At 40.1% G+C, this 26,037-nt stretch overlaps 1 protein-coding gene across 1 annotated transcript in view; it reads right to left on the bottom strand.

Moving 5' to 3' along the window:
- The window catches only part of LOC128383462 (adhesion G protein-coupled receptor L3-like), a 156,179-nt gene that overhangs the window by 60,954 nt on the left and 69,188 nt on the right, over window positions 1-26,037 (bottom strand). The window contains exons 5-8 of the mRNA XM_053343080.1: window positions 22,574-23,374; window positions 7,758-8,111; window positions 4,519-4,622; window positions 985-1,170 (exon numbers count right to left, since the gene is read on the bottom strand). Of these exons, the coding sequence (XP_053199055.1) occupies window positions 985-1,170; window positions 4,519-4,622; window positions 7,758-8,111; window positions 22,574-23,374 (1,445 nt within the window). The remainder of the gene's footprint in view (window positions 1-984; window positions 1,171-4,518; window positions 4,623-7,757; window positions 8,112-22,573; window positions 23,375-26,037) is intronic.

Below are 26,037 nucleotides of genomic sequence, written 5' to 3'. Positions count from 1 at the left end.
AAATCTAGTTGCTCCTCAATGTGAATTTGCTCATCACGATCCCTTCTGGGGCGTTTTGGCCATCTTTACTGCCTCCCTCTCCACTGGAGAAAACTGGCACTAAAACCTCAATGGGGACATCTGTGTCTGTTGCGGCAATGAAATAAAAAAAACGTCTCGATAAAGCTATCTGAGAACAGGTGTTCATGTTCCTCTACAAGTGAGGCTGCTCCAACAAATTAACGATTGACATTTAGAATTTCACTGATGTTTGCTTTTCTGTTGGCTGCTCAGCAGACAGAAAGTATTATTTTAGGTTGCTTTGCCGGAGTGCCCCTTACTGTGCTCTGCTGTGAATTGGGGAATAAATGCATTAGCTTCAGGTTCAGCAAAAATGAAAATCTCTTGCACTCTTCCTGCACAGCTTAGATCCAGCCCACTGAAATTTTATCCTGTCCCATTAGTAAAAATCAAGTGGTACAAATGGAGTGCTTTTGACTAGCATGGCATATGGATAACATCTTTTAAGCTACATCAAAGTGAAATTGAAAGCATAATACATGATACTGTGAGTAAGAAATGTGCCTCAACTACACACTGAAATACAAGGTCTGTTTTTAGTATGAACCAGACCACAGGAAAATGGTATTATTTTATCTGACAGCGTCGGGTCAAATGGCATATCATTAAAAGAATACCATTCAGGTTTGACTGGTAGGCAGGCTTTCATTTTGAAAATTCTAAAAGGTTTCAAAGACAGAAGGAAAATGTTACCATAGGAAAGAGTGAGATCCTTCACCTAAAATTCCTTCATTTGATATATGCTCCTTCATAAATGATGATATATGCCAGTGTGGATAATAAACAGGGGAATAGGTCACCCATCTTGTAGGTCATGTTTATCCAGAGCATTACAGTAGCTAGTCAGGGCATTCTTTTAAAGCAAAGTAGGAAGTGAATAAAGGGTAGTTTTGATATTTCTTATAAAACTGTGTCTTTCATTACCTTGTTGAGGCTCCGTGCTGCACTGTCTTTGCCGCCAGGTGTGAGGTTTCTCAGCTGCACGTCAAGGAGATCGACTAGCTGAACCATGGCCTTTACTGTGTAGGTGATGTCGCCCGCCTGAAGATTGCTCTTGGTTTGCTCCGCCAACTCCCTGGCAATGACTGCCGCTGTCTCTCCAGCTCTTAGCTGAAAGAAAGGACAGAATATGAGCAAATTCACTCGAGAGAAGCTGACTGTAATAGAATGATTATGGTTGAATATCTAAACTAGCTAAGATACTTCTACAACCAAACAAAAATCTACAAAACCTTCAAACCCTTGTTGTCTTAATTGTATCATGAACTTATTATTCACAATCACCATATTGGAAAACATGCAAAAACATGATAAATTGCATACAAATGTGCAGACCCTTTAAAAAAATGTCATTTAGCCTTTACATTTTCCGGAATTGCTGCTATATTGCACACAATTAATGTGGTGAGTTGGTAGTCAGCTGAGTGTACACGGGGGCCAATATTGTATCTGGAAGCAATTATGAAATCAACTATTGAGGGAATTTCCCTAGATAGCCTTACACCTTTATGAAACTAATGGGGAACACTGCAGCTTGGGGGAAGGGGGTATGTATGTTGTACGCAGAGGACAGATCCTGTTGGATATTAATTTTTTCTTATGCTTCAATGCTTATGAAAATTTTCTACCTCAGGATTTAGTGACGACAGGGAAAAAAGTCCTTTTGTTGTTTTAAGGCGCTAAACAAGGTTTGCTTTATTTTACACAAGAGCTAAATTGTAAGGTAGATAAAAGATTGTGTTTATACTCTCTAACATAAGGGCTAATTGTTAGCATGTCTGGTGGACAAATTTACTATCAATACCTGGAGTTACTTCTACAGCCGAGAAGCATATCACTGCATTAGTATATGGGGGTTAAAGGTTATTTTTAAAAACATTTCGAACTACTACTAGTGGGTAGAATATCTTCCCAGTGGTGGAGCGAGTCTTGGAAGCTAGTGTTTGGGCTAATGTTAGCAGCTAGCTGTCCTGCTCAGGTATGGGGAAGTTTACACTCAAACAAACCCCAGACACCTGATATAGTGCTACATATGCCAAACATACTGTTTAATACTCACAGTAACGGCTTTTCTTGTTATAATAAAATTGAAAACATACTGATTATGAACAAGTATGTGAACAAGTATGTGAATGTGTAGAATATCTTTTCAGTGGTGGAGCGAGTCTTGGAAGCTAGTGTTTGGGCTAACGTTAGCAGCTAGCTGTCCTGCTCAGGTATGGGGAAGTTTACACTCAAACAAACCCCAGCCACCTGATATAGTGCTACATTTGCCAAACATACTGTTTAATACTCATAGTAACAGCTTTTCTTGTTATGATAAAACTGAAAACATACTGATTATGAACAAGTATGTGAACTGAGCACCCACACAGGGTAATATTAAAATGAAAGAATAGTTTAATCTTACATACTCGAAAGACTAACAATTACAAAAGCAATGTCTTTACTTCATGAACTGGTGAGGAAGCTGACTTGTTGCTTGGAACATGTTAGAGGAGGTTTAAGACCCCTTTTATATCGCTCTCATTTTAAAACAAGTCAGCCGTTTCAAACATTAGACATCTGTTTAATAGCTAATGAGACTTCTCACGAACCCTCAAAGGTTTCCTAACAAACTTCTTCTTTGGCCCTGCAGAACATTTATATGCCCATGATTATCAATAGCAGGAAAATTATGTAATAGTTGGTCTCATTCAGGAACAGTAAGTAACTTAAATGTGCAGTCAACCGGACTAAACAACACCACTTGGTTTTGATGTTGCAGCTCAAAGGTGAGTCACTGTCAAAGTTTAACATGAACTAATAGACTACAACTAATAGGTACAGTCGCAAGAGCCTCAAAACTGCACTGACACCGACTAAAACAGGCCTATTCTGATTTACTCTGGTATCACCTGTGTTCATTGCCTGTGAGTTTATTAGTCAAGCCAATTATGCTGCTTAAATTGGTCTTCAGAGGTGTATGCAAGGGAACGTGTCTTCAGAAGATGTTTTCTCCCCCCCCCCCCTGCTCTCGTCTTTTAATGAGGGGAGTTGAAGATGCAGGGTAAATAGCTCTGTTTTCCCCCCCTGTGTTCCTGCTTATCTGATGTCATTTTATTTCTCTTTTTTTATTCTCTACATCTTCCTTCCCATTTTGTCTACCGAACCATCTGGTCATGAGCAGTGCCATACACAGGACAATGACTTTAGATTTAAAATAACTAAGTGCCAGATGGTCATTCCAGATATCTGACAGGTTGATCTTCATTAAAGTCTTCCTGTCTCCAAAGCGACAGACTCCTGAAGTGTGACTGGCTTTAAAAAAAAAAAGATTTATAACCCCTTTTTTAAAAATACACGCATTAATTGATTGCCACTATTTCCTGTACATTCCTGTGTCATTATAGTCAGACTGCTGATGTCAAATTCATGCAGCAACGAAAGAGGAACAGCCTCTATAACATGTTCATCAACAACTTTGCTGTAGTTAATTTCTCTAAACAGCAGCTTGTAGTGGAGCTTTATTGCGCTGCTCAAATGGCACTGCGCTGAACAGAAATACACCTGATAATTTCTCTCCCTTTTATTTTTGTTCCCCAACAGCCATTCTCCATCCGTATCTGCAAACTGCCGTTTGTTTAATGGGCCGAGCTTTGTGCCGTTGAGTAGATCATAAGTGTTATAACATGCACGCCTCAGGGTTCTATGAGTTTAAGGGAGAGCATTTTCAACATTGCCTGCAATTCATAACCTGGAACCCTGAGCCTCACTTGTAGTAACTTTCTCCTCTTCTGATCTGATTCTATTACAGATTTACACCTAGAAAAGCCTTACAATATACTAGGCTTTGCATAATGGCTTGCCTGCAGAAGAGGAGATACAAATTGTTTGTGCTTGAGAAGTATGGAATGCAAATAACCGCAGTATCATGCCATAGGATAGAAAGTGGTCGGGATTAGCTGTTACCCACAGCAGTCTATTAGACGATGGTGCTGTGGTATTGGTTTTCATTCCACCCCCATTCGACCACTCATGCCAATCAAACACACACACACAGACACACAAGCATATCCCTTCTATTGAATAAGGCCCACAGCTAATCAATGACATTAATTGACCAATTAAGAAGAGACAAAGAACAAAAGAGAAAACCCACAAAAACTTAAGTCCTCTGAGCACAAGCAATATACAGCCTTGATTTGTGTATTGTGAGCTGTGGCAAATGTTATTTAGAGCAAGCTAAAAGGGCAAAAGTTCATCTAAAATAAATCTCTTGAACAAATTTCCACATCCAAATAACATTTAAACTCAGTGCCATAACCTTCAGGCTAGCTTAATGCTTTATCTACAGTTGTATTCTGAAGCGGAATCTTTGATGAATCCTGATGAGAAAAAGTCAGCTTTCTAAAACCAAACTGGCTGTGAGGTTACGTCAAACACATTTTCTGCTTGTTATATTGTGCAGCTTGGTACCTTCTGGCTGATGAGGTTGACCCAGGGGGAAGTACAGTTGCTAAAGTCGGGTCCCTGGGGGTCCCAGTAGCCCTCTGGACCCACGCACATGTATGAGGCCACACCTAAAGAGGAAGGAAAAACAGTGGCTTAATGAGAACAATGCCCTCAAATGTATAAGCTTGTCTGTGGGTTGGTGTGTATGTGTGTGTGTTTTTAGGGTCCATGCTGACAATACCAATCTTACCCACATTTTCAAATTTTTCTTACTCCTTTTTACAGAACGAAAGACTACACAATGCTTTTAGGCCTGATTCTTCTGTATGTCAAGCACTTTCTTTTTTGCATAACCTGTCCAAATAAAACGGCGACAAAATACAATTCTTAAGTGATTCAATTAATGGATGTAGCAAAATGTAATTGGATGGTTTTATCTTAGAGAGACCGAAATAAAGTTGCTTTACTTGAGGCCGGCCGAGCTCGCCCAGACAATGTCTGTATTTAATGATTAAAAGTCACAAAGTGTCTGCAATTGTGTGACAGTTCAACTCTAACATGAGGAAGAAAATGCACCAAAATAGGTGCCAATTAAGTCTGCCATAGCAGAATTCATCACGAAAGGTCAATTAAGCTGGTCTGGGAAAAACTGTATCCGCCAACAGAAATGTGGTTTTACTATATTCCTTTTGAGTTTCTGTACAAATAAACCTCGAGATATCAAGTAAATTAAACAATGTGAGCTGTCATCTGTGGAGATTCTCTGACCCCACTGTACTTACCTTCAACTTTATTCATTGTAATGATTAAATTAATACATTAAATCTCAATACTGTATATACACCCACACTTTTTGAAGTTATCGGTTAATTTGCAATGACTCCAACTTACGTAATGTATTCAAAAACAACTTTCGCCTTTGACTTGTTCTTCTGAGTACCTCAAATGACTTGCATCTATATTTTCAGAGCTGACATTAAATTGCCTTTGCTTGTACTTAGAGGGAGGGAGGGGGCGGGTGTTGGAGGTTGAGAAGACCAGCATTACCAGATATAAATTTTGATTGACATATAATTTCCTTCCCCAGTCCACCTTGGACAGCCTTATGTTTGATGGGTTTATAAGATAAGGGACTCTGCATTTCCTGCTATATTGAGAGGCAGGAGAGGGAGCATGAAAGAGAGAGGGAGACAGAGGGAGAGGTGTAGGGGGAGACAGGATGACAAGCGAGCGAAGTGAGGTAGATGGAAGGGGAGCTCGAGGAACTTTCAAAGAGTGGCAGAGGAAACTCACACAGTCGTGTTCTGCTTGACAGTGTCGTCTGAAGAGCAGTGGCTTTGAAGAGTACGCCGAGAGGAGGTGGGGTATGTGTTCCTCTTATCTTGCCATATGACGGCTGTTAGTGAGGTCTCGACGGGTGCTGGTGTTGCCCATTAATGAAGCGTGCGTGTGTGTGTGTGTGTGTGTGTGTGCTGGTTGATGAAATGAACAGATTTTTTCGGGCTTTGAGCCATATTTGAGGGTATGATGATGTCACTCTGCATTCTAGGGTGACTTGGGCTATAAAAAGTTCATGATAGGGAAGTTTCAGAAAATTCCTCAACAAAGGCATATTTTGCCATTTTAACACTTCTGATTTGCATTATCTCTCCTTTTTGGGTTTGCAATAATGTATTACAACCATTGAGTGACTTTATGAAACAATACTGTCTGGCAGCAGAAACCCACAGTGCTGAGCTTTCTAGGATACCTTTGGGTAAAGTTTAAGATTTAATTCTATCTAATTTGAAGAATGCAGCATGATCTCCAACTTCAACATCAGAGCGCATACTTTAAAAATTTAAAGGCCATGCTCAGACGTCAGTTCTCATTACAATATGAACTGCTCCCAGATATGCACTCAGATAGCCTTTCTTTCAGGGACTTTTATATCTAAAGCAGCCAACATCGATTTTATCTTAATGCAATTGACCCTTAGTATTGATACAAAGTCAGACCCGGAACAACATTTACAGAAACAAGTGGTTGGATGCCTGATAAACAAAGCAAAACGGCCCTTTATAAGTCCCTGACACAAATGTGTTTAGCCACTAATTAATTACACCAATTGTGTCCTGACAGACAGGAAACAAACATGGGTGTGGGCCACAAGTCATTATCATACAGGCGCAATGCTAAGCCATGTTTAGCATTGCATCAGTGAGTTGGGAATAAGGAGTGAGGCTTGGGGACAGTAAGAGAGAGAACGAGTGCTGCAGGGGGAGTGTAAACACAAACAAAAAAAGCACACTAGCGACCAACATCAAGGCGAAGAGCCTCACAGTAGACCGAGTCTCTTAGCCAGAGTATTGACATCCTCACAGAGTGAATGAATAAAAAAACAACATATATATTTCACAAGGAGGGTTTTTCAATTTTTAAACAGAGGGAGTGTTTGAAGTTTTGGAAGATTAATCAGATTATGTGGCTATGTGGATTGATGTGCAATGTCAAACTCTTTTGGGGCACCATACATTGTAAAATGCTGGATATACCAACTGATGACACAAACAGACGTAGTGGGCAGATGAATGATATATTGTATGTATCATAGGTGTGTAGAGTGTGGTTTAGGGCCTGCTATAACCACAGCCTGGACCTGGATAAATGGCAAATGGATGAACAGATTTCCTTTTGTTTCCAAATAACTTCAGCTAACCAGGGGGTTTGTTTAAGACCTGTAAGATCCTCTGACTTCTCATGTTGTTGCCCCCTCAAACGCCTTCTTGGCAATTAAACACTTGTCCATGCCTTTACCTCCAGCAGACTACTGTAATGCTTTCTTTACTGCTAAAGCCTCTCAGCGATTCTAGCTAAGTTCAAAATGCAACTGCCTGTATTTTGCCTGGAACCAATAAATTCAGTTATATCACTCCAATTCTCTCAATGATCTCCACCGACATGTTGACTTGAACATCTTACTCCTACAAAAAGCTCTCAATGGTCTTGGCCCATATTGCATATCTGACATGCTTTCAGTCTTTCGAGTTCCTTCCAAATCAAGTGCTAAAATCAGTTTGTCAGTTTGCACCAACAGTATTCTGTTATTTAAAAAAAGAAAGGTTTAGCTTTTATATTGGTATGGTTGTATTTGTTTCAATTTTTTATGTGATTGGAATCTACAATGAACTTGAACTGAATGTTCCTGAGAATAACAAAATCTTTGAATAACACTAATATAAGATCCAAGTTATAAACTATATTACAAACCCAAGCTACATTACCTAGTGTTCCAGGTGGACAGGGCATCTTGGTCACCATGCCCTGCTTGGTTTTTGGCCAGGAGATGTCCATCATCACCAGAGGATTGCAGTATTCCACCCTGACAGTGGGAAGCTTGGAGGAAGGCTGCAACCTGTCATCATCGTCAGGGGCCAAACCCTCAACCAGTGTATGGACCGGTGGCGCCACTGTTGATGTGGTCCTAGGCCACTGGGCGACTGCGGTTGTTGTTGTGGTCATCCTGGTAGTGGTCATCCTGGCTGTTGTGGATGTCATGGTAACGGTGGTGGGTCGAGTGGTGGTCCTCGTCACTGCCGTTGTGGTGTCCATGTACACCATCACAGAGGAGGAAGACTCTGGTGAAGAGACAAGTATAGAAGGAAAAAAAAAGTGAGCTGATGGATCTGGGCAAAAATGCAGAGCTGGAAAAAGATGATTGAGAGTAAATGTCTTTCCTTTTTCAGTCACACTTCATTTGTGTCATGGAGGGGAATTTATTTTGGTGCAGCTGAGGAAAAGACAACGCATGTGGGGGTTCTATTCTTCCCTACTCTCCATGTGTCAGTTTAAGGGATGATAGTTCAAAGAGGATCAAATGGAACTGGCAGGTGTGACTTGCATGGGCATGCATGGTGTCTAGTGTGGGACCCCCGCTGGCTAATCTAAAACACACACATACACCACAGATACACACACTTCCAGCTGTGTCGTCTAAATGTAGCTGTTGATGAGGGCCTATCTCTTGAAGTCAATAGCTGGGTGTTGCAGCTACATGTTATTTCTGGTCAGCCGGGACAATCTGGAATACCTATTTCCTGGATACGTGTCCTCCCTGTGGTTACACTCCAGGAGGTGCTTGCTAATGACGCTGTTTACCTGAGCTGTTGGGGACAAGGGGCTATCATAACACGCCAACCACAACCAACATAGACACACCGAGATGCACCAATACACTGGTTCAGTAATCTTTCCCTTCCCACTCAAGTGCACATACACCTCCTCCAGTCCATGTCATCAATCATCCCATCTACTCAGCCATTGTGTCCCCTTTACACTCCTTCCCCTGTGTCCCTGATTGGAAAATCGGGGCCTGAAATTAATTTAGCTGCAGGCTTTATATGAATGTGCGGGCTTGGTTAAGCGACAGAAGGTCAGGTGACACAGCGAGAGGCCATACTTCATAACATTTCTCCAGAAAGGGGGATGTAGCCATGCTTTCTGTCAAACTGTGTGCTAAGGAATATCTATATTAAGTCATTTTGCTCTATATATTACTCATAAAACACATGTATTGTTATATTTTGCACAATGATTCATCAATATGGGACACTGACATTTCCATACTTCCTGATCTTATTACTGAGGGTGGTTTTGGAGAAGGCAGCTTGCTGTAGAGCCTCTAAATAAGTTCCCATGAGAGCACTGCTCACAAACACACACTTTTGGGAAAGGCGTTGTTTCCGCCTAATGCAGAGATACAATCAAAATGACAGAGGTGACAAATAGACCCAATCTTTGTATGAAAGGAGAGCCAAAATCAAATTTAATGAAGGTCGATTTTAGGTTGGCAGGAGTAATGGACACCACACATCCAGAGAGTTTAGATAACAGACAACAATGTTGAAACCCATTTTGGCAAGATTCAATTTGCAATCAGACAATGTCTCTTTATGATAAATTTGAAAGCAGTCAAATAAAACAGCATGAATTAGCATCATTGTTTTGGAATCGCAGAGACCCTCAGAGAATCAAACCAGATCATTATCAGTGGTTGATTCATTCAACACTTAAAGGACGAGTGTGTAGCATTATGTGGCATCTAGAGGTGAGGCTGTAGGTCACTACCAACTGAATACCCCTCCCCTCCTCCTTCCAAGCAAGTAAGAGAACCAAAGGCGGCTGCAAAACGTACATTCTGGGCTACTGTAGAAACATGGCAGTGCAACAAGACGGGCCGTGGAAGAGGTCTTGCTCCCTATGTAGATGTAAATGGCTCAAGGTAACGAAAACATGACAATTCTTATTTTTGGGTGATTATACACTAATGACAACATACTTATGAATAATATATTCAATTTATGTCAAGTCGGTTCCGCTAGATGCCACTAAATTCTACACACAGCAGCTTTAACAGCATTCAAGACAGCTGAGGTTGATTAAATAGGTTGCCGCCACAGCAAGAGCTCCAGCCTGATTGAGTATTTGTTTTCTCTCGCTAACAAAAGAGTTTGTTGTGTTTTTAAGATCCACAGGCATCTTGGACACTCCTGTGGAGGCACTCCATCAGCAAAGTGGAACTATAACAAGAATCTCATTGAATTGCAATGTGAACTAAAGACACACAAAGACTCCTGTTTTTTACTCTCTGCTACCTGTTAATGCAGTCTGAATAACTTCCAAATGTTTTTCACAGACAGAGAAGGAACCAGTCAGCATTGTATACAACAGTAATATAAACGAGTAAACACAAAAAAGCATAGAAAATATGCTCACAGGTGCATGAATGCAAGTATATAAGCACAATAACAGTCGCATACAAACCCTCATCAACCAACATAACCTGACACTACCACCCATAAGCAGCAAGGTTTTTCATACATTCATTTATTTGTAGCGGCCCGCCACAATATCAACATTGTCCGCCACATATTGATTTTCTATTTTTGGAGCTGCGTGCCCTGGTCTCGCTCTCTCTCTCGCACACAAACATATGACAATGGACCATCTGTGAATAGCATGATGTCACACCCCGGTACAATAGGTGGCGGCATGCACCTTTAACGTTGGTTTCTAGTTTGCCTGTAAAACCAAGGAAGAAGAGGAGGAGGGTATATGATTGTTCAGCTTTCCCCCATGGAGAAAACAGCTGTCTGAATCAATCTGGAGATCACGTATTGTGAACACTTATGCGCACAAATTTGTCCAAAACTGATGCATTCAAATGAACTCAGATAAGTTAGTCTATCCATGTTTTCAACACAATCTTGGAGGTCCTGCTCTTGAACTCAGTTATTAGCAAACATGAAGGGCTCTATTGGGCTTCCTGTCATTCCAGGGAGGATTTAACATTTAATTAATTTTGGGACAAATTTGGGATGAGAGTTTGAAAAATTAAAGGATGCAATAATGTGCTTTACATAAAATGGTGATACAATTGCAACATAATTCATTCATTCTGTTATTTATTTGTCCCATAGTACTCGGCAATTCAAATATTTGCAGTGGAGCACCTTATATTTAATCTTTTTTGCTTTTACCCCCACCCCCATGCCAGCTACTACTGAAATTAAAATCGCATTCTGTAGGAAAGACTGAACACAACTTTAAAAAAAAAAAAAAAATCACTTGAATGCTCAAATAGGTATATCACTTTTCCATTGGCCACCAAGACATCACCATTTATATTCTGTAACCACCATTAGACATCATCATCAATCTGTGCCACAGTGCATCATTCAGCTGCAATGATCATGAAAATAGGAGGGAGAAATATCCTAAAGGACACCGGTCTATTTATTTGATTATTTATGAGAGGACTTATTTATGCATCTGCATTTGAGGAGATGTGATAAATCAAATATGTCACATCAACTCTTCATGGAGGGAGGTGGTATCAATTTCAGTTTAATTGAAATCAGCCAGTGGTGCTTCAACTGCATATAGTAAAAGGGACTATTTAAGTACCTCATGGAAATCTGATCATGGAAATTCACTGCTCATATTGAGGTCAGTAAGGGTCACAGTGCACAGGCCAAGATAAGCCAGTAGCTATATAGTGTGCATACGGGCCCATTAGGATAAGGGAATTATCGTAGTGGTCAGGATGGCTGATACAAGACCAAATCTGACTATGACAAATTCTTGCTGAGGGTGTTTGTAGCTTTAGCTGCCAAAAAAAGCAGCTGGAAGTGAGTATTATTAACAAAATCTGGGACATGTGACACACGGACCATATGTTTTATTAACAACATACTATAATGATGAATTAGCTGAATGGTTAGATATTATTTAACATTTATAACAAGCAAAAACATCATCCTTAATTCAGTAGACTCAGTGGTTTTGTTCTACAGTAGTTTTAGTTGGTCTGGTGTGACCAGTAGCTTATGGTGGCTAATGTTAGCTAACGTTAGTAATCAAATCAAATTGATATCACTGGATAAGTGATATTTCTGAGTAAGTTCACTGCCTTTATGCCTTTTCTCTTGTTGTCTTATAGTTATTGTAAAATATACTATAATATACTATATTCTATCATGTCACAGATAAAGTATAGATGATTTCATCCCAAGCTAACGTAAATGCACAGTATGTATCCTATCAGTGAACAGGTTTGTTTCTTTCATTCCACTCACTCTTAGTTATCTAGATGCGGTTTAGTGGCCACTGTGGCCATTAGTCATAACAGAATGGCTCACTTTTTATTTATTTCCAAAGATTATATTACATCTGTTGCTTTGACGACACTGCCATTAGGCAATTTGACTGAGCGCGAGACCGTAAGCAGGAAACATGTCTTCTGGACCCATGAAAGAACAGAGAAATATGTCTTGAGGAAATAGCCCTCACAGCATGAGGTTAATTCAAAGTCACTGGGAGCCATGTCTAGAATGTAATTCCATACTTCCAGATGATCCCGTTGAGTCCGCTGCTAAATTATTTTTCAGAATGTTCTGTCTGCACACAGCATGTTAAATACGCTCGCAAAGACACACATGAGAGACAAAGAGCAGGAATGGCAAAGAAGAGAGTCTCCTTGAGCAAACTTGTATATCTTTTCCATGAGATGAGGGGTTTAAAAAAAAAAAAAAAAAAAAGCGGAAAGCCGGCAGCAGCCACAGTCTGCAGCCACAATCGCCTTGGAGACAACACAAGGACATTTTGTTTTGCTTTGACAGCTTTCTTATTCTATCCAAAGGGATGAACAGAGCCTAAAAATTAAAGAAAACCTGAGCTCAAGAGCGCCAACAAGGTGAAAGAGGCTTTGCTATGCTTCAAGGGACTCCAGGGTGACCTGAAAGGAACATGTGAATGTGTGGAGCATTGGTTGGTTGTTGTGTTTTGGGCTGATGAAAAACACAACCACAAAACCTTGGACCATAAACTGTTTGGAACACTTCTTTAATTATGATTTGGTCCTGGGATGTGTGTAGATATTGCACAATGATACAAGATAAAGTTTAAGAATATAATCCACTAAAAAGGCCTCAAACCTCGAAGTAATTTATCTTCTGTATATGCAAGATCCATTGCTTTCCTAAAGGCATTACAAAGTCGATTAAAAATGAATAGTGCTAACACCCAGTTATCAGGTATTCATGAATCTTAAGCTAAGGGGCTTAAGAATGTTCGCACACCTGAAAAGGCGACCTTTTCACTCATAAAAGACATGAGAACAACTTCTGTAGGCACTCCAGTTTCTTCTCATTGAAACACCAACTCCACTCATCTTTTTACGCGCCGCTTCTATTGCAACAAAAAAGAAAAGGAAAAATACACCAAACGCATGAAGTCTGTCTGTACCGCACACAGAGCTTTGTGCTTCATTTCAAAGCATTCATTTCTAACTAATTAGCCTCTCTCTCTGTATCCCATGGCTCGTGGCTTCCACAATTAGATAAGCCCGTTCTACTTCGCTCCAGGAAAAAAAAAAAAAACCTGCTATGCTATTATGAAATGAATCCGGTTTATATGACTTGCCATTTCCGCACCGAGAGCGGGCTCGTCGGCTCTAAGAAACTTCTACACTCGACTCGAGATCAAAAGAGGTGGAAAGGGCTTTCGGGGGGTAAAAATGAAACAAGCGTCAGACGGCAAAGTGACTCTTCAAGCCTCTTGCTGAACCCAATTACCTCCTAATTTTAGTATTTGAACCTTTATGCACGGTTACATCTTCAGTAGGCGCTTTCGAAGACAAGATATTGGACAGCCAACGTGTGATGTCACCAACTTTCTACTACCCTGTTTAAATTTCTGGGTGCTGTTAGGACATGTATTTTTAGACGAAAGGGCACTTAAAGCCTAAATGCATGATCATGGTTGTGAGCGAGTCTTTTTTAAAAATTTGAACCATGCACTTGTTTAATTTGGCCGTTTGACCTAAGGGTGCTGCATCCACTTTATAACTCAAGTTTACTTTACTCAAAGTTAAGTGTGATGTCAGAACTCCTGTCTAAGAAAAGAAAGTGAAACTATCTTTATCCTCATCATTCCTCATTCATTAAGTATTGACAGTTTTGGACACAAGTGCTAACAACAGCGCTGACTATAGGTTGACTGTTCACTAGTGTTGACCTCTGGCATTAGCATTATCGGTTGTTTGTGGCCTTGGTGTTGCTAAGACCAGCACATTTCCTCCAAGTCCATTTATACTCTATTGAGAGTCGGTCAGCCCATAAACTGTTCAGCTAGTTCACTTTAACCGATGTGAGTTTCTCATGCATTTGCTTCCATGGAAGAAATACATTTCTGATGGTTGAAAACGAGTAGGAAACATCTGTCTACGTCTTTCCTGCAAAAACAGACCAGGGACTGACTCATCTGTCAAGCAGCCAAGACTTATTTGTGTCACAAGATGTCAATATGGTGAGAAAGACTGAACAGTGCCAGACAATATCATTTTGACCACTTTCAAAGGCCTGACAAGAGAGTGAGAGGATGAGACTACACTTAAGACATGCATGGGCAAGCTACACAAATGTGGGATTTTTTTTATGCTTTAATGAAAGTCCCTTCTGTTTCTATTGTGAAACCTCTGCAACAAAACCAGTCTGAAAAAATGTTTTTTTAATAAGCCTTAATGTAAATTTTTATATTTACATCCCCACAGAGGAAAAAGTGATATGATCCGATTTTATCATTGCACCAAATCAATATCTGCTTCATAATGGAAAGATCCACTTAGCTTATCAAATCCCTGATGTTTATGTCATACGATCCCACAAAAATGCTACACATGCCCAAGTGTGCTGTGAGGAGAATGGTTGAAAAATAAAATGATGTTTCATCATCATCCTGTCATTTAATGGAGCCTTTTGTAGCAGGCCCACAAATCCATCAGAGTGCAACTGGGATATGGGTGGTAGTGATGGTGGTGTGTGTTTTGGGGGTGTGTGTGTGGTAAATTATGCAGCCAGACATCCGGTAATGCTTCGATATTATCTGACATGATGAGAACTGTAATGGATGGGAGCTATGCATTGTTTGGCAATTAATTTCTCATTCCCAAGCTCTCTTCCAGAGACTTGAGAGGGCATATATGGAGGTCACGCAGTGCTGGGAGAAGTAAATGCGCCAAGCTGATATATATGCACACATGGACACAGGCCTGGAGAGACACTCACTGTGTTTGAGTTAAATGACAGAGGAGACGTGAGCAAAGCCTGCTTGCCTGTGCAATACAGTGAAGTACTGTAGGCTGAATTCACAAGGAAATGCATGCAGACAGCAAAACAAGAGTGCTGGTTTGCCTAATGTCCATGCTCACTGTAATAGCATTCACAAAAGAGGATTGAGTGACATTTTTACGTATTTATTTTATATGAATAGTCTTAGAAGCCAAATACATTATGCAAATCTGCCTTATTATCTACACATGTGTAGTATGAATACTGCACACAGACTGATGCACACAGCACTATTAGGATGTGCAGTAAAACACTCTTCACAGAAATCCATATTTAGCTAGATCTTTTGAAAGCTAAATGGATGGATGTTGGATTCAATTTTTAGTCTTAAAGCCAAAATTTCAGTCTCTTAGGCAACTGACAAGGCCAAATATCATCAAACGTACCAGAAGAAGCAAAAAGGAGGAAAGAAGCGCGGGAGCACATAAGCAGAGGGGATTTCAGATTCACTAGGAGGAAAGGCGTACTCCCAAGGTCTCAGCATTTGCCAAAAAAACACTGAGGAAGGCTTTTCAAAAGACTGTCAACCAACAGTAGAATGGGCCAAATGGAGAGGGCAAAGCTGTGCAGAGAAACTCTGACACGGGTGATAGTTAAAGATGCTTCAGAGGCCCTCCAATCAGATTTACTGGGCTGATTGGCCAAAATAAATCACTTTGAGCGGGTGTGCCACCAAGCCTGTTAAATTTAATGTGGCAATTTTTGGGCTCTAGAGAAACGGCTACACACACACACACACACACACACACACACACACACACACACACACACACACACACACACACACACACACACACACACACACACAGATACACACACACACACACACAGAGTAGAAAGAGGGCAAAGAAGAAGAGAGGATCCAATACACTATAACTTCAGCTACACACATTTAAGTGGCATTTTTTAACTGGGTTTCAGCCATTAATCCTCATTCATCCATGAGTTTCACATTAGACAAAAGTCTCAGATTTTTACTCTAACACTGTTTTTCAGACTCTCTTTCCCATTTCTGCATGTCAGGAGAGATGGATTGGGTGTTGGCCTTAATTGAGGAATTGCCTGCCACCCCTCTCACTACACAGGTGATCTGTGTATGATTTCTGGATCAAGGTAGAGCCGCCAAACCCCATGATGGATGGCCAGTCAGGAGGAGGGACGCCAGACAAAATAATATGATATATAACGGGGGGGGGGGGGGGGGGGGTATCACACAGGGAGAACCAACTTGCCAAATTCTGAAACACTTGAGACAAAGGATTTAATTCAAATACCATATCAGATGTAAAATAAAACATGTTCTGTAAGATCAGAAATCACTAATGCGGTAGCCTCAATTATATTATATGTTCCAAATTATTCTTACACGAGGGGATCTGGCTCAAACATTCAAAGACGCTCTGAAGCACTAACAAAGCTCTCCCTGTTGCCATGTGAAAAATCTAAAGCTGCATTACTAACAGAGCCCCATTGTGTTGCAACATTAAAGGGTTTGCAAGAGGACTGCATTTGTGCATGTGTCTGTGTGTGTGTGTGTGTGTGTGTGTGTGTGTGTGTGTGTGTGTGTGCATATGTGTGTATACATGTTGGAAAAATCATTCCAAACTATAATCCTAAACCTTGCACTTTCCCTCGAAGAAAACTGCCCTCTGCGAAAGGTGCACCAGGCATTTGATAAGTGCGTAGCCTGCAAATAAGCATGTAGCCTACATTCTTAAGCCTCAACATCAAAAAGGGCTTCATGCAGCATGCAAAAGACTGTTTTTTTTGTGTGTGTAACAGTGGCATTTAGTGTGAATTGCTAAGCACGATATTTCCTTATGCTTTGTAATCAAGAAAAGATTGTCTAAGATGACGTATGACAACTGCAGGCTGTCAGTATGTAATAGCATGTCAAGGTATATCAATCAAAAGCAATGACAGGCACTGGAACGATAGTGCATAAGCAATATAACCAAATGGACAACCGTTTGTGCCTTTGAGAGCACCCTGAGTCACACTCAGATTATCTCCACAGACTCTGCCAGCCTGCATTTACAGCTTAGACACTCTTAATCAATTTAGCATGTGTCAGGCACTTCTAAATAGAGCCAAGACGGGCCTGAGCATTCACAACATTGGCTGTTTCGGCATGAAGGTTGGGTCGGCGCGTCTGCGAGTTCCCTCCAGGCCTGCGGTTTTGGCAATATGCCTCGGCCAGATGGCAACATGTGGCAAAATTACAGGAACGCCAGACAGTGAATGTATCTGTGTCACCAACTGCGCCGTGTCATATGCACGAATCCCGAGCCAAACAAAGAATCACTTCCACTGTCGCACATTCAGAGGTTGCCTCGCTGAAACGTGATATGAAGGGAAGACCCCACAGACACTAAAGTAACAACAGAATGATTGCTGCGGTTCTAACACTCCTCAGCACACAGGGGTTTGAATATGTTAATGTCAATGATAGATATCATTTAAATTCTGAATATACCACGACAAATACATCCAAGTCCATGAATAGTCTACAGAGTACAATAAAGTGGGATTGAAACATCTAAGATAACACCAACAGGCTTCTTAAACAGGGTGGATTTTTATCTTCTGAAGGCATATTAGTGCTGCAGACAGCGGTAGCAGGTGTATGAGACGGAGGCAAATTTTCTCATGTGGCTGCCTTTGTCTTTGCAGTCTGGTGGAGTGCCTCATGCTTATTGTGACAGACAGTGCAGCACAAGTGAGGACATGAGTCAGCTTTAAGGAAAGTATACTACATGTAGCTATAGCTATAGAGAGTAAATTCACAAATTCTGGTTTGTTGTGAGGGTTTTTATGTTCAATGTTCAATGTTATGTTCATCAATATGTGTTTACTAAGACTACATATGTAAAAAAAGCCCATTTGCAGTTCATCTGATTTGCATAAAATGATGCAGAACTTAAGTTTTTGGCTGCTGCACACAAGGCATTTTTGGAAATACAAGTGGAAAGGCTGTGTGAGGACATATTAGTCAAATGGCCTGCTGTTGTCAGTTCAACAAAGAGATCAGTGACTGAGTGGTGAAAAATGAGTGTGGGAGATTTACGGTAAAAGTTTTCCTCTGTTCATCTCTCTCGCCCTGTGTGTGTCTGCTATAACAGCACTACAGATTTTTACACATCTGCTTTCCCCAGATGTTACATTTCAGAGGCAGTTTCCAGTTTCTACAGAACTGAAGACTCCTTTCAAAACTGAAGATGCCTTCGAGATGAGAGGCTGAAGTTCAGTTGCTCTTGACTTTTACCATACCGGACAGTGTGTCATGACTCTGAATAGGCTAAGTAGTTTGGACAGTGGGTGAATGGATGGATGGTTTGTTAAGCACTGAGATGCTTTCAGGAGCAAATTGTACTGATAATGTGATGAACAGGTTTTGAAGGAACAATACCATTTTTTTCTATGGGTGACTGCCTGGTCCATAGCAATTTTTCTACTCACTATTTTGACACTGATTTCACGGAAGTCCTCCATTCAGCTGAATTAAGCATCACCTTTAGGATGTTTGAGCTGAACCACATAGTGATAGAAGAAGCAAAAACACTCATCGGTTCTGGAGAATGGGGTCATGGACAATCGGGAGGCATTGAGTCTCCACAACTGTCAGAAGAAGAACATCCTCCAGGGAGGTCATTGCAACCTTTGTGAATGAGTTTTAATACTTTTAAAATCATTGGTACGATAAATGTTATATTTTTCCTGTATGCTACTGACTATTCAAGTGTATGTGCTGTATGTTTCCTTCACATGTTTCAAAAAATACCACAGAGCAATTTATTTCAGTTGTCCTTGCACACTCTGCTCTGAATACAATCGTGAAAAAGGGACAAATGGGAAGCAAGCTTTTATATCTGGCTATTAATAGCAATCAGTGTGTGTGTAGCACCTTTAAAAAAAAATCACCAATTGCAGTGAATTTAATATTTAATGGGGTTGTCATGGAGGCATAGATCATCTGTCCTCAAAATACCAGATTCGTACAAAAATATTGTTCTCTCTTTTGAATAGACTACAACAACTATACATATTAGCACAGTAAGTATTCAGATTGCAGAACGACTATCATAATGTTATTAATATTTTTGTGTCAATGAGAACAAAATCACTCAGATCTGCTTTGTACCCAAACACTGAGTCAATATAAAAAGATCTTTTTGCTGATAGAGATCAAAAAGCATAAAACCTTCCATAATTAGTCAAGATAGGATAGACTGAAGTCTAAGTACTATTTTTTTTTTTTTTTTACCATTTTCAGATATCATTACCCTATTCCTGCCTAATGCTCTGCACCATGTGCTCTGCTCTGGGCCGTGTGAATCTGCAGACAGCAGTGAGCCCCAGCTGTGGGTCTGGCCACGTCTCTCCTGCTCTGTTGCCCATACTCCATGCTCCAATGGTACAGCAATTCATGCATGCTCATGGAAGTGGAAGCAAAAGTGAAAATTGGCTTGTGTTATAGCTATTATAGAATGACACCTTTCAAGTGCCGTGATCATGACACTGGATTAAATTTCAGAAGATCATGTTTGCAGCTAATGGAACTGGTTCAACTGGTGATATTTTGACCTTATGAATGACCGCAAAAGCTCCAACTTCACATCATTAAATTGGTGCCCCTAAAACTATGCATGTTTCCTTTTAAATTCAATCATTTTGTTCTGTCCTGCTCCTACACACCTTTTCTGTTTTTTCACAGCAGTCATCGTTGTGAATTTCTGTGACCGATATTTCTAGTTTCCCCACATTTACCTCTTTGATCTGTGCGCATCCTCACTGGAGTAGCATGTAAATGGAACAAACAATATGATTTGCTGCAGCAAATACAACCTAATTTGTGTTCAGTCAAGTGGTTGACAGTGATTCTGATTCAAACAATTTTGTTGAAAGGATCCTACCATCTCAAATTTAGGCTCCATGTGAGACAACTGTGTGGAAAATGTGCACAGCCAGTCAGTCAGCCAGCCAGCCAGCCAGCCACAACAACTGCTTTAACCAGAATCAGTCAGCATCCTCTATATATGCTACTGTAGGGGAGTTGATCAAACTAAAAGGTTTATTACTACAGAGTTCATTCAATCACTCTTTCATTCCATATGAGTCTGTTTATCTGACATTTATATTTGTACTTTGACTCCATCCATCCACTTAATGTAACATTTTACTATCTATATTCATGCAGCAGTCTCCCTGCTTACTGTTTGGAGGGCAGCCTATTCTGCACAAACGGCAGCCAAACACACATCTCAACATCTCACCAGGAAGTCCAGTACTGTACTAAGAATGTGCATTTGCATGTCAAAGTGTGCATGTTTGAGTGTGTCTGTGTACATGCAAAAGTATGTGATCACTGTTAGAAAGGGATGGAAAATCATTAAATACAAAAAGGACATAACAAAACCATTTCACTGTCCTTAACTACAGCAAATTATATTATGGTTAGCTGCGTATCATCAAAACCAAACCCCTTCAGCATGGTCACTGAATGAACGAATATATTATGGGATATGTTGGAGCAGGTCTCAGCATAGAAAAAAAGATTTAGGATAGAGCAGCAGCCAGCTAAGGAAAATAAATTAAATTGGCAAGCGGCAGGTAAAGAAAGCTCTGGAGGAGGAGAGGAAAGGTAGGGACTTCACAGTCAAATAACTTGTGACATTTTTGACTAGCTGTTGATGAGATAGCACAAATAATTACCTTTGTGTGTCAAAACAGGTCCTTTTTTCCCATTCCATGCACCAATTTATAAAAAGAACAATGGAGTGGAGAAAATTAGACTTTTCAAAAGAGTTTTTGGATGTTTAATGTGAGCTTGTTCCTTTGCAAAGGCAACGGCTGGAGTGAGTAAAACTATCTAGCTCTGAAAAACTGTGACTGTCAAATCAGTGTATTATGTATCACTGACTTAAAAGATCAAATATAATGTATTATTTTTGCACATCATAAAGATTTAAATATTGTCAAATCATAGCTCCAAGCTAGATGTGATGCCACAAAAAAACTCCCATATGTATATGTCTTGAACTCAAATTTAAGGTGAACACAGCAAAACTTTCTCTCATCAGCAGATTCATTTGAGACAGTCTTTTGGGTCGAACATACATCTCTCTGCATAGTGAAGATCAAACATCTAAGTGATGTAACAAAAAGCAAAACATGTTTTTGACTTTAGGGGAACTTTAACTTTGTTTCACTTCCATACTGGTGATTAATTAGAAATACAGAAATAACACACTGAGCAGTGTTTCATATAGCCAATTATCATCAGCCCACACTGTCTTGAGGTGCTACATTTTATATATTTATATTTTTATATGTCTTTCTTCTTCCTCTTCAAAAAAAAACTTTAAGTGCAAAAGCTTGCCAATACAAAAAAGTGTTGGGTGAAACAAACAACATACTGATAATTTAGCTCCTCTTGGAGACTTGAAGTTGCAGGGCTAAAAATATGATCCATTCTCAAGGTAGTCCTAAAGGGAAGGGGTCATTGAAAGAAAAGGAGGTCATTGCTTTGAAAGCATCCAATTTGTCAGGCAGAATGTATAGCAATCTACAAGATTATGAAACAGGGTGAACATGGGGATTTGGCCTGTTGGTGTTGCTTTACGGACAGGGTTCATCCTCTGGAAAGCATGATTCTGAAACTGCTAATCTGTCAATTACTTATTTAATTACAATTTATTGGGGAAAATTGAAAATTGAGGCTGGGTAGTTGCTGCAGAAGAACACAAGGTGAGTCACCAGAATTAGCAGGGATCAGTCTCTTAGGACCATGAATGATATTTGACACTGGCCAATACATTTGATTGTACTACTACCGGACTACCAAAGGGAATTATATTACTATCGTCATGATCAATCAGTGATAACCCTTATCCCTGAAGTAGGGGAGCTCATTGCCAAGTTTGGCTACACGAGAAGTAGAAGATCAGAGCAAGGTGAGCCCCCAAGCAAGCAGCGAGTGCGAGAGGTGTTGTGGGGGAGGCGTTCAGTGACTGCAGGGGTATCGGTTAGTCCTGCAAGGCAATCTTGCTTGTAATCAAAGTAATCGAGGCCTGTTAGGGGCTCGTACAGCCAAAAGGTTTAGTGTTTCTTGGACCAAACAACACAATATTTTATCAGTACTACCTGTGCCTTGCAATAAATAATCATTTGAATGCAAGCTCAACTGTGCATCATCTCTCTAATTTTCAAAAAACACATAATCCAGATTGTCTTGCACCTCAAAGTTCATTCAGCTGTCATTACCATTTGCATGCCAATTCCCATAGAGCTCTATTTTGCACATTGCACCCAGCATGACTCACTGCAAATGGCACTGGCCCTAACACTGAAAATGATGATAACATATATATATTATGAATGTAACATGAAAAAAATAATTAAGTTTGTCTTACCGAGTCTGTTGTCCAATGCCCCAAAGTCCAGTGAGTACTTCACAACATGGTAATTGTTCCAAACGTACAGCAGATTGTCTCTGGGATTGTAATCCACGGCAGCAATGTACTGATAGGAGTTGGGGAACGGGATGTCTAGGAACCCATCTTTGCTTAGCTCTGTGTTGTAGATGTAGTCAATCTTGTTTCCTGTTGCTTCATTGTCATCATCCTCATATACTGACTTCACCACATAAAGGATTCCACAGATCATGAAGGCGTTGGATGCTGATCGCTTGTCATAAGCCGTGTCCCAGGTTCCCTCAACACGCAACGTGTAGGGATTGAGCTGGCTGATGACAATCCGCCCGTTGTTCTGCTCAGTAGCATAAATCACCCACAGGCCATTTTCATCAACAGCCAAATCAATGTCGGATTTCCCTCCCCAGCGGTATGGTGATGTGTCATGGTAGTTGGCATTCGCAATGATGGCCTCGCCACTCTTGATACGAGTCCGCAGGTCAAACTTGACAATGTTACGTGTGCGCTCCTTGTTGAAGAAGAGCGCCCCATCATAGACCACAAAGCCTGTGCCATCGACACGATGTGGGAGTTTGTAGGTTGTTGTGGGCCTTCCAGCGATGAAGTCTTCTTTGGAGGAGTATTCAGTCAATGTGTCGGTGCGGTAGGGTGTCCAGGGCATGTAGTAGATCTTATCGGATGCTTGGAGAGGGTCTTTGCACCAGGCTCCAGACTGGTGGTCTGACTCAAAGAGGTGTTCGCTCTGGTACACCCTTCGCAGAAGCCCTGGGCACAGGAATACTGAGGAGCCAAAATAGGGGAAAAACAAGTACAGAGTTACATTGGCAGGTATTATAAATCAATAAATAGCACAGCAAATGGATGTTAACATCCACAGCTCATTCCTTTCCACTGTGAAGCACTGAGATGTTGAGTCACACCATTTTAATCAGTGTTGGGATGATCAGATTTAGATTGAATGCAGAAAAGATTACTGATTGTCATACGAAAAAAATGTAATTAGTAATGCAATTCATCGGATTACTCCAAAGCATGTAAATTAAAATTAAACATGAAATAGCCAATATACAAACACAACCGCAATTTTCATTATTTCAAGCTGTGCCTCAAATTCATTAGTGTGCACTTTTGGTCTCAATTACTTATTGCAGTTTACAATTTTTATATAAGATTCTTCTAATTCAGTTAGAGTCTGACCCTGAAGGCAATTAGCTTATAATGTCACTGACTGAACAGACTTTAAGAGTTTGCAGGGGGTGTGTGAATAGATTAAGTGAAGGTTATCTCTTTTGACTTAATGTAGAGCAGAAACAAGTAAAAGGATGTTGTTAAACCTTACCACAGGCTGACTCACACATTAACATTTCAGTTCTTTTCTGTTTTCTATTTGTTTCAGAGAATGGCTTCCCTGTTCATCCATACTAAATTTAATATAATTGCACAAGAAAAAAAAAAGGTTTAATTCTTTTCTTTCATTGAAACACTCTGGTGGCAGTTTTTGATGAATAGGATTAACCCGAAGTTAAAAGATTTTGATAAATAGCTATGCTATAATTATTGGCTGAGCCAGCCCTTTAGGAGAAAAAGAGCAAAGCAGAGAAAGCAAAACTACAGTAATTACATCATCTATATAATGATTGCCTGTCCATTATTTCATCCAAATGACATTTTTAGTCTGCGGCGTGATTTACAACACCACACACAATAAACTAATTATATATGAACTGGTTTGTACTCAAATCTGATAAAGCTAGGCCAAGGCATTACAGTTGGAACAGGTCAATAGTGGGCATCATTTCTAAAGCTGATTTCAGTTCATTGTGGATTATTTTAGACTGAAGCAGTTATAATTATCTGATATTATAAAAACATGACATCTGAACTACGGATTTAAAGACTAGAAATATAAATTAAATGACAAATGTCATCCCCTTTTCTATCTAAGAAAGAGGTACAAAATAGTGAGTTCTGTCAATAAAATGAAATAAAACGTTATCACTTCTATATTGACTAAAACAGGGAGATGACAATTATTCATCAAAACTGCAATATTTAAAAAAGGAAATAAATTCTGGATAGCCGGATAGAAAGGAACAATGAAAAATTTAGACAGTGGAGCTGTTCTTGCTTCGACAGGTTTGGGCCCAGAGTACATCACAAATAAAAGTGTGTGTGAAAGCTCTTTTCATTGCAGTGGGCCAGCAGCCTGACACTGCGTTGACAGGTTCTAGCTACGGATCCATTGAGAGGTAAGAGCTGTGTGCTCCGAGGAGTGGGAGAAAGAGACAGAGAAAACAAAAGCTTCTTTTCCTTGTAATCTCTTAAGATTAAACATGTTGTCTACCTGCAGGTGAAACATGTGGCGAGATGCGTCCTGTTGACATAGCACCTCGGCACACATCTCGGCAGTTGCTCTGCTAAATGCTACGAGGGCTTGTTTCTATGGTTGAAAATGATGAGATGTGCTATGGTACAAGGTCAGAGTAGGTAAGCTTTGTACTGACAGCGCACAGGGGCTCTGAGGAGTTTGTACAATATGCCTTTTAAGGATGGAAGCACAAAGATGGAGGAGTGAATGGAAGATATTAGAGAAATGATACAAAGCAATCATGGCTTTCATGGGGAATTTCACAAAAAACTGTTACCGCAGCAGTATAGTCATCTCTATAAAATGTTTTTAATTCCCCATACACCTTCATTGCTCATTCTCTTTGCCACAGATTCCAGTGATATGCCTTAAATTAATGACTTCTATGAAACTTAAAATTTATCGCACGCTATTAAAGCAGAACTCTCCATATCCAGTCTGTCAAAGGACTCAGAGATGTATTTCCCGCTCATTTAAAAAAGGTAACACTACAAACACCCAATGCTCTTGGGGTACAAGTGAAATCTTAGCACATGTTCTGCAGCATCATGCAGTGCTGATAAGGTAAGAATATGACTGCTATGATCTGTCTCTAGTATTGACTTGTGAGTCCCTGAAGGTTATAGCCATCATCATGTTAGAGCTATAATCAAAAATGCTGACAGCTTATTGGACAAACTATTGATCACCCTATATGGCCCTCAACTTTAATAATATGCAGCTGATAAAGCAGAGTTGGAATAATCTTTGGTGATTACACAGAATAAAACATCCTAGGATTTCTGGATTTTACTGGAAAGCAGCTTTGTAATGACCTTAGCCAAAAAGATTTATTGTACACTGAATGTGACTATTTAAAAAAATACTGTCAATCTGTGATGCTACTGATGAATAAGGAATGAAGGCAGGAGTCTTTTGCAGTTTTTACTATTTTGAATACAAAACAAAAAGAGAGAAAAAATATCCTGAAAAAAGAAATTAATTGCTCATTAGGTATATTTCCAACACTGTTTCCCTGAATAATTGAATTTTCCCCATGAATGACATTTTAAACCATAAACAATGAACCATACAA

Source organism: Scomber japonicus, chromosome 22 (assembly GCF_027409825.1).
Source record: "Scomber japonicus isolate fScoJap1 chromosome 22, fScoJap1.pri, whole genome shotgun sequence".
NCBI lineage: Eukaryota > Metazoa > Chordata > Actinopteri > Scombriformes > Scombridae > Scomber > Scomber japonicus.
Note: the sequence above shows the minus strand (reverse complement) of the source record. Positions and strands in the feature narration are given on the sequence as shown.